We start from the raw sequence: 15,775 nt of genomic DNA, 5'->3' as shown, positions 1-15,775 counted from the left end.
TTAATAATAATAATAATAATAATAATGACCACCACCCTTCATCTGAAGATTTCAGGGTGGTTCACAGCCTAAAAATACTGTGGGAAAGCAATCTCCCGGACTGCTGATATATCTCTCTGCTGTAAATAAACGCTTCTTAGATTAGAAAGAAGCTGTGTACATGGTGTTTTTCTGCATGGGTGAGATTCCTCAACACAGGCTACTCCGCTGATCGCTATACTCTGCTATACGCCGGGAGAAGCACTGAGTCGCAGCGGAGATGTGCCGGACGTTAAATCTCACAAATACAAGATAAAAGCCCAAAATTCCTAATAAAAACAAGAGCAAAACAAACCCATAACCTCCCCTCTCCAAAATAGGGGGAAAGGAGGCTTTGAGACCCACAGACAGGGCTGAACGATGGGGCTGGAGATGCTCCTTCAGGTACGCAGGACCGAGGCCTTTTAGGGCTTTCAAGGTCTGCACCAACGCTTTGAATTTTACAGACCTCAGGGGGCGTGTAGGGGCTCACTGGCAGAGTCTTCAAATTAAAGAATTCCACGTAGGAATTTTCTCATTGGTTTGAGTGCAATGAGTTTGGGGTCGTACGACGACCGGGGCAGGAAGCAGCAGGGCAGATTTGAGACCCCCTCACGCCTCTGCTTCACGCGAGGCGAATCTGAAGAGGAGAATCTCGGCCCAGCCCACCTGCTCCGTCCAAGACCTACCTCGCTTAGTGGCATGGGGGGCTGGCGTGGCAGGAAGAGGGCTGTCAGGTCAGCCTTCATCTGGTCCTTTTTCTCTGAGTCTTTCTGAACTTTTCCTGAAAGGCCGTCCGCCTGCTTGACCGACTCCGCATTGCGGGTGTAATCCACCTTCAGCACATCATCCCAGTTCTTGAATTTGGACTTGAAGACCTGGGGGGGGGGCAAAAAAGGACAGACATCACCAAAGAATTGATGCTTTGAATTCTGGTGCTGGAGGAGACTCTTGAGAGTCCCATGGACTGCAAGAAGATCCAACCTCTCCATTCTGAAGAAAATCAGCCCTGAGTGCTCACTGGAAGGACAGATCCTGAAGCTGAGGCTCCAATATTTTGGCCACCTCATGAGAAGAGAAGACTCCCTGGAAAAGACCCTGATGCTGGGAAAGATGGAGGGCACAAGGAGAAGGGGACGACAGAGGACGAGATGGTTGGACAGTGTTCTCAAAGCTACCAGCATGAGTTTGACCAAACTGCGGGAGGCAGTGGAAGACAGGAGTGCCTGGCGTGCTCTGGTCCAGGGGGTCACAAAGAGTCGGACACAACTAAACGACTAAACAACAACAACAAATGTGGGTTTTTAAAAAATGAATACACTGGTACCTCAGGTTACAGATGCCTCGGGTTACGCGTTTCCAGGTTATGAACGCGCCAAAACCCAGAAGTACCAGAACGGGTTCCTTCCGGGTTTCGGCCCTTGCGCAGACGCGGTGCTGCGGGTTGCGAACGTTCCCGCATGGATCACGTTCGCAACCCGAGGTTCCGCTGTAAATAAATACCCGTCCACCCACCTACCTGGCACTCAGTGCCCTCCAGGTTGCGGGTCACCATGGCGTGTTTGGGGCGATGCAGCATGCTGCAGAGCTCCTGGCCCAACTTGAGGGCAGCGGCGCGGACCAGGCGAGGAGACTTCCGGCCGATCCAGATGAAAACGTCAGACCAGCAGTCCAGGATGTAGACCGACTTGGTGTCCAGCAGACTTTGAAGCTGCGGAAGGGGAAACAAGAAGGAAGGGTTTCGATTCACCTTGCTCGGCTGCCAAGATCCGTTTAGGTGGCTCCTCAAGGCCTGGTGCCAGAATTGCCCAAAGGGCCCGTCGGAATGGCAGTTATTTGGAAATGCGCTGCCCCCATTTCAAAGCAGCTGTGTAAGCTGAGGGCTTTCTCAGTAGTGGTGCCCACCCTAAAAAATGCCCTCCCATAGATGCCAAAGACATAAGTTACTATGGCTGAATCTACACGGTGTGAAAACCCTTTTTAAAATAAAGTTGTAAAATATATATGGAATTTGCCATTAGCTCATCAGCGCCATCTATTGCCACATTTGTATAATGCACTTTAAAGCTAAAGGGCCCCTGACAGTTAAGTCCAGTCACAGACAACTCTGGGGTGGCGCTGCTGATCTCACTTTACAGCCCGAGGGAGCCGATGTTTGTCTGCAGACAGTTTTTCCGGGTCATGTGGCCAGCATGACTAAGCCACTTCTGGCAAAACCAGAGCAGCGCACGGAAACACCGTTTACCTTCCTGCCGGAACGGTACCTGTTTATCTACTTGCTTTTGAACTGCTAGGTTGGCAGGAGCTGGGACTGAGCAAAGGGAGCTCACCCCGCTGCGGGGATTCGAACTGCCAACCTTCTGATTGGCAAGCCCTAGGCACTTAAAACACACTTAAATACATAGAAACATAATAAAACATCAAACATTAAAAACTTCTGAATACAGGGCTGCGTTCAGATGTCTTTTAAAAGTCAGATAGTTGTTTATTTCTTTGACATCCGACGGGAGGGCATTCCCCAGGGCAGGCGCCACTACCGAGAAGACCCTCTGTCTGGTTCCCTGTAACCTCACTTCTCGCAATGAGGGAACCGCCAGAAGTCCCTCGGCGCTGGATCTCAGTGCCGGGCTGAAAGATGGGGGTGGAGACGCTCCTTCAGGTATACAGGACCGAGGCCATGTAGTGGTTAGACTAGGACCTAGGAGACCAGGGTTCAAATCCTGACTCAGCCATGAAGCTCACTGGGTGCGACCTTGGGGGCCAGTCACTACTTCTCAGGCTAACCTACCTCACAGGTTTGCTGTGGGGATTAAAGGAGATGAGGTAGAACTGTGAAGCTTCCTGGGGGGGAAATGGTGGGATAGAAACGAAATAAAAATAAATAAATAAATAAATAAATAAATAAATAAATAAATAAATAAATAAAACATGGCTCCTCAGAATTTTTGCATTGGGGTACCCCAAACTCACCGTCATATCACATATCATGCCTGTAGCCACAGCATGAACCACAAAAATCATACATCCACTGTTTCGTTCAGAATATTTTTTTCCTTGTTTTCCTCCACTAAAAACTAGGTGCATTTTATTGTCAGGTGCGTCTTATGGAGTGAAAAATACGGTATATATATATATATATATATATATATATATATATATATATAATATATGCAGGTTTTGGTGTCCTCGGGTGTCTTCCCGTGTAAAAGTTGGGGTGTCTAGGCGACGTTTCGACGAGGTCTCACTCGTCATCTTCAGGCTGGTGCTTTCGGCTTCTTGTTACTGGAACAGAGCGGGATCTCAATGTTTGAGTTCCTATAAATACTGTAGAGGGGGTGTGGTGTCTAGCCTCCAATGTTCTGGGCAGAGAGGAAGTTCCCAGGCTAGTGTGCCTTTTCTTCTTTTGTTCCTTAATTACTTGAGAGATACCTTGAGTGATTTCTTGAGTGATATCCTGAGTACCACTTAGGTGGGTCATTAGGTGTGGATTAGTTGCTAAAGTCTTTGTGTCTTGACCTCTTGAACTTTGTGAAGAGTTTTCCTGAGAAGATGGCTGTATTGCACTTAGTTGTGCTTTGGCTTGGCTTCGTGTATAGGGGCGAGCTGTGGTTTTGTGGCTTGTGTCAGCCAGATCTGTGTAGGGATTGCAGGGGGGTGCAGCATCCGGAGGTGCCACCATGGATTGGCTACTGGATGGTGTCAGTAATTCATCTGTGGAGAGGGTCTGGGTTTGGGTCTGGTGTGGTTGATTGGTGTTGGCGTTCTGTGTGCCTCTGGATCTGGTGTCAGTTTTTGTGGGGAGGGCTAATTTCCAGATGTCTGGCAAGCGGGATGTGTCGTCACGCTTGTTCATGTTGTGAGGGTGTTTCACAACATGAACAAGCGTGAACAACATGAACAAGCGTGACGACACATCCCGCTTGCCAGACATCTGGAAATTAGCCCTCCCCACAAAAACTGACACCAGATCCAGAGGCACACAGAACGCCAACACCAATCAACCACACCAGACCCAAACCCAGACCCTCTCCACAGATGAATTACTGACACCATCCAGTAGCCAATCCATGGTGGCACCTCCGGATGCTGCACCCCCCTGCAATCCCTACACAGATCTGGCTGACACAAGCCACAAAACCACAGCTCGCCCCTATACACGAAGCCAAGCCAAAGCACAACTAAGTGCAATACAGCCATCTTCTCAGGAAAACTCTTCACAAAGTTCAAGAGGTCAAGACACAAAGACTTTAGCAACTAATCCACACCTAATGACCCACCTAAGTGGTACTCAGGATATCACTCAAGAAATCACTCAAGATATCTCTCAAGTAATTAAGGAACAAAAGAAGAAAAGGCACACTAGCCTGGGAACTTCCTCTCTGCCCAGAACATTGGAGGCTAGACACCACACCCCCTCTACAGTATTTATAGGAACTCAAACATTGAGATCCCGCTCTGTTCCAGTAACAAGAAGCCGAAAGCACCAGCCTGAAGATGACGAGTGAGACCTCGTCGAAACGTCGCCTAGACACCCCAACTTTTACACGGGAAGACACCCGAGGACACCAAAACCTGCATTCCTGTACCCGTGAAAATCTACGAAAGCAAATATATAATATATATATATATAAACACAGAGTGGCGTACCAGTCTCATTTCTGGCAGCAGATCCACTTTGGGCCTCTTCTTGTGTTCCACAGAAAGCTTGTAGTTGATCTGGGGCAGCTCCAAGTAACCCAAACCTAAACCGACCTGTGGGAGAACGGGAGAAGGAAGAAGAAAAGGGAAAATGGGTGTTAGCAGGGAGAAGGGAGCAATCAAAAGCCCACCTGGCAAGGCTTTTCCTGCTCCGGTGTCTCTCCTGCCCCATACTTTTAAAGCAGTGTCATACCGCTTTATATATCCCTGGCTTCCCGCAAAGGATCCTGGGAACTGTAGTTTGTTAAGGGTGTTGAGAGCTGATATAAGTGTTTGGGTGTGACCAGGGTAGAATTGATTTAAATCAAATCGATTTACAGTATTTTTCGCCCTATAGGACACACTTTTCCCTCTCCAAAAATGAAGGGGAAATCTGGGTGCATCCTATGGGGCGAATGCAGGCTTTCGCTGAAGCTTGGAGAGTGAGAGGGGTCGGTGCGCACCTGAAGCAGAGCGCCCCTCGCGCCGGGCAGACATCCGCAGCGTGGGGAGCCCTGCAGGAGTTCCCCAAAGGGCTCCCCACACTGCGGATAGCAGCCTGCCGCCCGGCAGGCAAGGCACGCTGAAGCAGAGCGCCCCCACGTGCCGGGCAGACATTGGCCAGCCCCACAAGCTCGGGGGACAGCAGGGAGGCGCAGCGCTGGCATCCCGCTGTTCCTCGACCTGGTTCGGCTTCCCTGACCTGGTTTTGGGGGGGAAAATAAAGAAAAAAATTTTTCCTTTATTTCCCCCCCAAAAACCTAGGTGCGTCCTATGGGACAAAAAATACAGTAAATCACTAGTCAGTAAGACTTTATTTAAATCATTTTTTCTTTTACAGGAAGACACATTCTTGCTGGTACAGTATAATCTTAATATTTACAACCAGATGAAGGCTTCATTTCTGGAATAGTAAATTTTCAGAGTAGTTTTTACAGTCATATCAAAAATTACTGATTTGGTTATACAGTGGTACCTCAGAATGCGAATGGGATCTGTTCCAGAGCCCCATTCGCATCCTGAACAGAATGTAAGGCGCAACGGTGCGTCTGTGGGTCGCGTTTTGCTGCTTCCGCGCATGACGTCATTATGAGCGTCTGCGCATGTGCAAGCAGCGAAACCCGGAAGTAACGCGGTCCATTACTTCCAGGTTGCCATGGAGCGCAACCCAAAAGCGTTCAACCTGAAGCACATTCAACCCGAGGTACTATTAGAAATACAGAGACAGATAACTATGAAATTATTGTCAGGTTTTTAATAAGTTAACTGTTTATATTTGGACAACCTTTCTGCTGTATTTTACTGGAAGGAGAAAAATAATCATTTAAACGTTTCATTTAACTAAAACAATAACATTATATCATATGTATCCATGTTTGCTAACTGATGCGGTTACACAATTAAAAATAAAAAACTGAGACTGAGCTTTAGCACATGTGAAAAACTGAAAACAAATCTTGATTTCCTGATGAATAGCCTTTGGAGTCTGGACCATAATGTAACTTAAATAGAAAACTATATTTCCAAAGATTTCTCCTCCAAAAGCATTTCATTTAAAAAATCCGATTTAAATAAAAAATAAAATCCAATTTGAATTTTAAAAATCTGATATTTTTTTAATAAAAAAAATCATTGATTTTTATCCACCCTGGGTGTGACAGGTGTCTGCACCAACTCACCTTGTAGAGTTTAGGTCTGGGAGGCTTGAAGTCATCTGGGACGTTGGGCTTGATCTCATCCGGCTGCCCCCCCAGGACCTCCCAAAACTCAGGCGCCTCCTGCGTCTGACTGACGGTCAGGATCTCTGCCTTCCCCTTCCTCTCGTTCTTATTGATCTTCTCTGCGAAAAGCCTAGGAGGGGGGGAAGAACGGAGGGGAAGACTGATTCAGGGAAGGACAAGACAGAGCTCAAAGGAGCAGATCGCCTGGTCTGCATTGTAATAAGGGTTCAGCTCCAATTAGTGTTCGGTTTTTCATTTACTTAATACACTTCCACCCCTCCCCTCCCAAAAGAGTCCAGGGTGTCGAACGACGAAGCAGCAAAACAATACATCTGAACCACCAAATGCTTCAAAACACCTGGAAACAAAATTTAAAAACAGATGCTTATCCGCACAGGTAATAACCTCAAGGTGGACGGGATATAAAAATGGCACATAGCCAGTTTCCAGGAAGCACAATTCATGGCAAGCAAATCAACAGTGAAAATCCATGTATTATTTGTCTATGGAGCCCTTAAACAACTTGGGGGCAGTCTGCATGCGAGATGACATTAACCCATGACATGCCCACTTGACCGCTGGCACGGTTGAAGGTGCTGCATAATATCTATTTGTAAGAAATCAATCTTATATGCGCTCTGTGTGGGGCTACCTTTGAAGGTGACCCGGAAACTGCAACTAATCCAGAATGCAGCAGCTAGACTGGGGACTGGGGGCAGCCGCCAAGACCACATAACACTGGTTTTGAAAGACCTACATTGGCTCCCAGGACATTTCTGAGCACAATTCAAAGTGTTGGTGCTAACCCTTAAAGCCCTAAATGGCCTCAGCCCAGTATACCTGAAGGAGCGTCTCCACCCCCATCGTTCTGCCCAGACACTGAGGTCCAGCTCTGAGGGCCTTCTGGCGGTTCCTTCACTGTGAGAAGTGAGGTTACAGGGAACCAGGCAGAGGGCCTTCTCGGTAGTGGCACCCACCCTGTGGAACGCCCTCCCATCAGATGTCAAGGAAATAAACAACTACCTTATGTTTAGAAGACATCTGAAGGCAGCCCTGTTTAGGGAAGTTTTTAATGTCTGACGTTTTAATGTATTTTTAATGTTTTGTTGGAACATGCCCAGAGTGGCTGGGGAAACCCATCCAGATGGGCAGGGTATAAGCAATAAATTTATTTTTATTTTTATTACAGTGTGGCAGCATCTACACTTTGGAACTCCCTGCCTATTGATATCCGTCAGGCATCTTCACTGTACACATTTTGGCACCTGCTAAAAACCTTTTTTTAAAGGCAAGTCTAGCCAGATGTCTGGAATGCTTGTATGTGTTTTAATCTGTTTTTAGTTTACTGCTGGTTTTAATTTCTTGAATGTTTTAAAGGGTTGTTACTCGTTTTGATTGATTTTTTTCGTTTTCATTTGCAAACTGCCTTGAGGGTTTTTGTCGCTGTGAAGAAACGGTGTACAAATTTTAGGAAATAAAGTATAAATGAAATAAACAAAAAATGATAATGGCATCGGCAGTTCAAATAAAGTTTACCACAGACACCACCCAAAGACCCAAAGCTACTGACATCAACCACAACCCTCTCCTTGCTTGGGGAGTTACCTGGCTTTGGTGGTGCCACTCAGAGTGGCCTGGCTACCCCTCCAGATGTAGATCTCCAGGCCGTGGTCCAACAGGAAGACGAACCTTGGAAAAAAAGTCCCAGAAAAGAGGCAAGTTGGAGATAAAGAAAGAAAAAGACCCTAAAGACAAGGTCATCAGAGGTTTTTTACACGCAACAGCGGCCACAAGAGTACATGTGGCCAAAAATTGGAGGAGACTCCCTCAATGTCACAGTGGCAAATCAAATTCTGCGAATACACTGAACTAGCCAAGATGACAGTGTCAATTAGAATGCAATCAAAACAAGAATTAAGAAAGGAACGTAAGCGTGTTGAAGAATATATTGTACAGTATTACTTCAGTGGAAATCTTTGGATAAGTACTGACTGAGTTCATTAAGCTAAGATGCAATGATTCTGGAACAGAGGATTGATTAACGTGATGAATAAATACGAACACAATGATAGTTTTAACGTAGTGAGAAGGACATCTTGCACGTGGGTGAAGAAAGTCACATCGGTATTTGGGTAAATCGTGACTAGGGTATAGGGTTAGATGTGGGGAATCCGTATATTTAATATAACATATGTTATGGACAGTGCTGAAATTGTACAGTAACTAATGTGTAATATGAATTTAATAAATAAAGGATTAAAAAAGAAAAAAGAAAAAGACGGAAGGGGCCCTTTTCCCCAAATAGCTAGAAGCTGCTGCAGATCTCACTCAAAATCAGTGATGGGGCTTTCCTCTAACCCCCCAGGTTTTATGGAACTACAACTCCCAGCATCCTCCAAGCCGGTGGTTCCCAACCTTTTTTTGGCCATGCCCCCCCCTAAGCATCTCTAAAATCCTGATGCCTCCCTGCCCCCAGTGACATATAATTCTTACTATTCAAAAAGTGAACTCCTATTTACGTGGAGGAATCCTTGCTCAATCCACCAGGGTCTGTCTTCACATGCAGGGGAAGTCTCTAACTCACTGAGGGTTTGAGACCCATCGGCTACCCTCACCTGGCTTAGCCGGCCAGTCCAAGCCATTCCCAGGGTGTGGCTGCTGTCACATGCCGACAGCTTCTAGGAGCCACAGGTAGGAATTGAAAATCATCTCGCACTTTCCACATTTCTGATGCTGCTATTGAGAGATGCCCTTCCACATTATCACAAGATGTGTATGAAATAACGTCTTCCCAGGTGACATAAAAGGTCTGTGGTCCTTGCAGGAGCCGGCTATATTGTGCCATTTCCTCATCTGAGAGTGCAACAGTCCTAACATCCCAATGCCAAGCAGGGATTGTCTAAATTTTCCAAGGATTTCCATCTCTGAACTCCAGATTGCTGCGCGACAATCAATAAAGAACAAACCAATTCCTTGCATTTAATATTATGGTTTACTCCCTCAAATATGGATAGCAAACACTAATGTGGAGTTAAAGTTTTCTCGTTCTTTAAAAGAAATTCGTGGTGGACCTTAGAAAAAAATAACTCCTTAGCCCAATGCAAAGATGCCTTTGCATGTATAGCTCCACCAATGTAATGAATTGATTGAGGACTTCCTATGAGACAGATGATCTAGAACGCCAACTCAGCCATACGTAATATTTTAGGATTAGTTTCCCCCAAAATTGCTGATTTTAGAGGATCCCGTTTCCAAAAGAGAATCACCCTAAATATTTACCGAGGGTCCAGAGATGCTGCCTTCAGAGGTACCGGTTCCAACTTTATGTTCTTCTTTCCATAAACGCGGTAAAGCCTACATGGAAATTGGGGGGCGAAAATGTTAGATGACAAGGGGAAACTTAAATCCACCAATGGGTCTGTTGGCCAAAGGTCTTGGAAGTTTTGCAATTCGTGAAGATTTCCCCTACTTCCTTAAAATAAGAGGACATTCAAAAGGGCCAGCACGGAAGAGGAAATGGATTGACACTAGATAAAGAGAGGCTGCACCAGGACTAAAAAACTTGGCTGTTTGGAGGCCTCTGTCATATAATTTTTACACTAGAAAGATCTAGGCAGAGAAGATTGATCTATCAGGGCAGTGCCCCACCAAGGAGAATTGCAATCTAAACAGTTTCCCCCCAATTCAAAACAATCTCAAAGTCACAAATCTTTCCTGCATCCCACATTATTTATTATCCTGCTGTCAGAACTTGAGACATTCCTGCCCATCTCCTGTTCTCTGACCAAATCAGTTTTTCATACTGCTGAATCAACCCCAACCCAAAATTACTGCTATGGCCCAATGTCCCCTTCCATCTGTCTCTAGGCAGAATAATCAAATGAAAAAGTAGAAATTTACTGGTATTAGTCCCCTGCAATTAAGAAACAGAGGGGAACAAGGAGAATAGCCAGGAGTCATAAGTAGGAGCATCTTAAAAATAAATACAGTGGTACCTCGCAAGACGAATGCCTCGCAAGATGGAAAACTCGCAAGAAGAAAGAGTTTTCCGTTTTTCGAGGTGCTTCGCCAGACGAATTTCCCTATGGGCTTCCTTCGCAAGACGAAAGCCCATAGGGAAATCTCTGGGGGCAGTGGGGAAGCGCAGCGCGTCTTCGGGAAGGCTGCTCCAAAGGCTGGCGATGGGACGGAGAGCCCTTCTCCCCCCGCCAGGCTTCGGAAGGCTCCTCCGAAGGCTGGCGGTGGGGCGGAGAGCCCTTCTCCCCCCGCCAGGCTTTGGAAGGCTGTCCTGAAGACTTGCGGTGGGAGGAGGGTTTTCCTTCCCACCGCCAACATTCAGAATGCTGTTCTGAATGTTGGTGGTGGGGAGGAAAGCCCTTCTCCTCACCGCAAGCCCCACAAGCTCCGGGAACAGAGGAGAAGCGCAGCGCGCCTTCCCCTCTGTTCCCGGACCTGTCCTGAAGGCTTGCGGTGGGGAGAAAAGCCCTTCTCCGCACCGCCAGCCCGGCAAGCGGTTTCCATAGGAAAGCATTAATTGATTTTCAATGCATTCCTATGGGAAACCGTGCTTCGCAAGACAAAAAACTCGCAAGAAGAAAAAACTCGTGGAACGAATTAATTTCGTCTTGCGAGGTACCACTGTAAATCTGGATCTCCTAAATTAAAAGTGAGTCTTTGAAGAGGCAGCAGATTGAGGCCCAAATACTCTAAGGCTAGCAGAAAAAGGACTCTGTATGGGCTCAGAAGCACCCTCTCTTCACACAAAAGCAAAATGAGATTTTGGTGTTGTGCCCTGGATAGAAATCTTAAAAAAAGAAGAAGTACCAGGTCTCAAAAGGGGACCATTATCATCATTTCTTACCTGGTGACATAGTGTGTGTCTTCCACTGTATAGAAGCCACTGGCCGTCCCACCTTCAATGTAGGAGATCTCGTGATCGAAGACCTGCCAACAGCCATGAAAGTTATTTTTTTAATATCACCATCATCCATTTGGATAAGATACCAAAAGAAGATGAAAAACTATTTCTGTATGCAACAACGGCGGCCAGAGTTTTGATAGCTCAAGGATGGAAACATCAAGATCTGCCGACTATCGAGGAATTGCACAAAACAAAATACCATGAAAATCCTTGAAATGAGAAGTAATCGACTAGAAATATTATCTTATAGAAATAAACTAAATAATAAAAATCAAAAAGTTTCAAGGAAAATATTAGAAAAACCTAGAATTGAACAAAGCCTTAACGGGATGCCGGCTACAAACTTAGTTTCACTGAACTATTCAGTTTCCTCAGAAGGAAATAGAGAAATCATAAACCTTAAATGACCAAATTCAAAGAAACTCCCAAAAATTCTGAAGTATTATAATCCTAGCTCAACCTAGGTGAAGCAAAGCGCAGTAATAAAGGATCGAGGACTCAAAGGTACAGTTTCTGAGTTTACAAAAAAGGTTTGAAAACCTAAATGGCAAATTTAAGACACAGCCCAACTTGAAGAAAGTCAAGCACAATAATAAAAAGTTGAGGACTCAGCTGTGAATTTTTTTGTATTGAGGAATGGCAAATAGAGATGGTAGAGTACGCAGAATTAGCCCAGCTGACTGGACAGATTCGTGAGCAGCACAACCAGACGTTCCAAAAAGACTGGAAGAAATTTATAACTTACCTTGAGAAACACTGTTTACATATAAGAACACTGGCAGGTTTGAGATAAACCTTACAACCTATAATTGTTGGAGCATTCTATATGAGATAATAGAAAGAGCTATGTATAGATATGAACAGTATGCTGATATAAATCAATGTGTAAATATTAAAGTGTGGAAACAAGAAAACCAGAAGAGGGGTAGAGGGAAGTGGTCATCCTGAGAGTTTTAGGCTACTAATATTGTAAGAATGTATAAATATACCCGTATTTTTCACTCTATAAGACGCACCAGACCCAAGACGCACCTAGTTTTTGGAGGAGGAAAACAAGAAAAAAAAACATTCTGGATCTCAGAAGCCAGAACAACAAGAGGGATCGCTGCGCAGCGAAAGCAGCAATCCCTCTTGCTGTTCTGGCTTCTGGGATAGCTGCGCAGCCTGCATTCGCTCCATAAGACGCACACACATTTCCCCTTACTTTTTAGGAGGGAGAAAGTGAGTCTTATAGTGCAAAAAATACGGTATATGAAAATCAATAAAAACAATTTTTAAAAAAAGATATTTTTTTTTTAAAAAGCTGAAAGGTGAAAAATAGATATAGCCAGCAACCCGCAGAGAGGAAGGAGCTTACCTGGCTGAACTCATCGCTCTCGTCTCCCATCTCCTCCCGGATGCTGCGGCATTCGGCGCCCAGATAGTTGCGCAGGTTGACCGCATGGATGGCAGAGCAGGCTTTCTTGTCGAGCGTGGCTTCCTGGCCAATCCAGTAGTAGATCTCCCAGTTCAATGAGCCGTTATCGTCTAGGAAAGTCTGGGGAGAAGCAATGTTTGCAGCTGGACCAACGGGCAAGCTCAAAAACAAACCTTCCCTGCCCTCAAGGTCGCTTTGGGTTAGGGACCTGCGTATGGTGGCATCAAACCAGGCACAGTTCAACTTTTGTCTACTCCTGTGTCAAGGGCAGGGCATCCATGGACCTCTAGATATTGTCGGACTCAAACTCCCATCATCCCCAGCCAGCAAGCCAAAGGTAAAGGATTATGGGAGCTGTATGTTTCCAAGCACAATTCAAAGTGTTAGTGCTGACCTTTAAAGCCCTAAACGGCCTCGGTCCAGTATACCTGAAGGAGCGTCTCCACCTCCATCGTTCAACCTGGACACACTGAGGTCCAGCTCTGAGGGCCTTCTGGCGGTTCCCTCCCTGCGAGAAGTGAGGTTACGGGGAACCAGGCAGAGGGCCTTTTCGGTAGTGGTGCCCACCCTGTGGAACGCCCTCCCATCAAATGTCAAAGAAATTAACAACTATCTGACTTTTAGAAGACATCTGGAGGCAGCCCTGTTTAGGGAAGTTGTTAATGACTGATGTTTTAATGTATTTTAAAACTTTTGTTGGAAGTTGCCCAGAGTGGCCGGGGAAACCCAGCCAGATGGGCGGGGTAGTAATAATAAATGATTATATATTTTACTATTATTACTATTATTATTTAGTCCTGACAACATCTGAATGGTCACAGGTTCCTTATCCTTGGGGGATCATGGCCACCTTCACAATACACGCTTACAACACTAGAATGCCACTTTAAACAGCCATGGCTTCCCCCAGTGAATTTGGGGAGCTGTAGTTTGTTAAGTGTGCTGAAAGTCATTAAGAGATCCCTATTATAGCTATAGCTCCCACAGTTCCCTGGGGAGAGGGACTGATTGTTAAACCATTCTGTGAGCGGGTGAGGGCACCCCCTAAAAACTCTCAGCCCCCTTAGCAAACTACAGCTCCCAGAATTCTTTAGGGGAACCCGTGACAGTTTAAGGCTCAGGACTGCAATGGTCTGCCTCTTTCCCATATGAACGGACCTGGATCCTGCGATCATCTTTCAGTCCTTCTGAGGACTGGAGGGCAGCAACATGAGAAAGGGCCTTTTCTGTGGTGGCCCCCATTTGTGGAATGCTCTTTCCCGGGAGGGTTCGGCTGGCGCCTTTGTTACATATCTTCAGGTGCCAGGCAAAAATATTATTATTCTCCCACACTAATTAAACAATCTATAGCCTTTTAAACTGTGTTGGGGGTGTTATTGTTTATTACTTTGTTAAACATTTTTGTGTTTTCATATTGCAAACCTTTGGATGGAGGGCAGCATAGAAATCTAGTAATAATAATAGTAATAATAATAATAGTAATGAAAGAAGAGTGGCAAGCAAAGCTGATGGAATACGCTGAAATGGCGAAGTTGACCTGAAGAATCAGGGATAAGGACAACAGAGACTTTAAAAAAGAATGGGAATCGTTTATGATGTATTTACAGAAGCATTGTAAAGCAGTCAACTCACTAGCAGGGTTTGAGTAAACACTTACAATTAAACAAGTATAAATGTTAAAAGGTAATAATTGGGCAAATAGCAAAACGTAAGATGTAATTTGGATATATGGTATGCTATAAAGATAATAATATAACAATATTTAATTATAAAATTAAGGTAGAGCAAAATAGGAGAAGCAAATATTTAAAGAATCAGAAGAGGAAATTGGGGGAAGTCAAGGGAGATCAGGGGGGAGACTGGGGTTTATATATTCTTTTTGTGATAATGTTTTTTGTGTTAAATATAAAATTGCAAAATAAATAAAATAAAATAAAACAAAATAATACTAGTAAGGTGGCATCCTAGTTTGGTGTGAGTGAGGCCCATGAAGCGACGGACAAGCCAGTCTCCCACCTCGCAGGGGTGGTTGTGAGGATAAAAACAAGATGTCTGCCCCACTCACCTTCAGGACAATGTAGCAGTCGGCCTCGTAGAACTTCCCGTGAAAGGTCTCGTCCACCATTGTGGGCACAAAGTTCTCGATCTGCCAGACGGTGACGCCAGGGAGCTGCCCCACGTCCTCCGTAAAGAACTCAGAGTAGTTGAGCTGAGGCTTCTCCAAACTCTGATCCCAGCGGCGGGTTTTCAGGTCTGTGTACTTTGGGTCTCCGTTCTCCTAGCGCGGAAAGAAAAGGGAGGGGGAGAGAGAGTTAGTAAAGGATCCTAACATCGATAAGAACAAAGAATAAGGGATCCAGGTAGCGGAAAAGGAGGGGAACCTAGAGTGCGTTTAGACATGGGGATTATTGCATTGCATATTCCTGATTATAACGCGACTGCTTCTTTAACCGGATTCTAACATTCCTTTGACACTGCAATACCTGTTGCTTTCTGGGATGGTGGTTTTTTATATATTGCTGTCCTGTGCTGAACTTGTTGTTTTAAAAATAGTTTTTATTAAGATTTTACATTTTTTAAGTATCATAACATATGGGATGCGGGTGGCACTGTGGTCTAAACCACTGAGCCTAGGGCTTGCCAATTGGAAGGTTGGCGGTTCGAATCCCCGCGACGGGGTGAACTCCTGTTGCTCGATCCCTGCTCCTGCCAACCTAGCAGTTCAAAAGCACATTGTGCAAGTAGATAAATAGGTACTACCAGTGGCGTAGCGTGGGTTGTCAGCACCCGGGGCACGGCAAGTAATTTGCACCCCCTAACCCATGGATTTGTGCTCCCTAACCCTAACCCCCAGATGTTGCGCCCGGCCCCCCCTGCAGCCCCCACGCTACGCCACTGGGTACCACTCCGGTGGGAAGGTAAACGGCATTTCCGTGCGCTGCTCTGGTTTCGCCAGAAGCGGCTTAGTCATGCTGGCCACATGACCCGGGAAAACCGTCTGTGGACAAACGTCAGCTCCTT

The 15,775-nt window shown here is 45.6% G+C and overlaps 1 protein-coding gene across 1 annotated transcript in view; it reads right to left on the bottom strand.

The window, feature by feature from the left end:
• Positions 1-15,775, bottom strand: part of FLII (FLII actin remodeling protein) — a 53,641-nt gene that overhangs the window by 12,789 nt on the left and 25,077 nt on the right. The window contains exons 13-21 of the mRNA XM_083711313.1: positions 14,820-15,032; positions 12,695-12,874; positions 11,278-11,360; positions 9,696-9,770; positions 8,022-8,105; positions 6,375-6,546; positions 4,666-4,770; positions 1,538-1,729; positions 708-896 (exon numbers count right to left, since the gene is read on the bottom strand). Coding sequence (XP_083567439.1) covers positions 708-896; positions 1,538-1,729; positions 4,666-4,770; positions 6,375-6,546; positions 8,022-8,105; positions 9,696-9,770; positions 11,278-11,360; positions 12,695-12,874; positions 14,820-15,032 — 1,293 coding nt within the window. The remainder of the gene's footprint in view (positions 1-707; positions 897-1,537; positions 1,730-4,665; positions 4,771-6,374; positions 6,547-8,021; positions 8,106-9,695; positions 9,771-11,277; positions 11,361-12,694; positions 12,875-14,819; positions 15,033-15,775) is intronic.

This window comes from Podarcis gaigeae (assembly GCF_964106915.1).
Source record: "Podarcis gaigeae genome assembly, chromosome: 14".
NCBI lineage: Eukaryota > Metazoa > Chordata > Lepidosauria > Squamata > Lacertidae > Podarcis > Podarcis gaigeae.
This window is presented reverse-complemented; position numbering and strand designations above follow the sequence as displayed.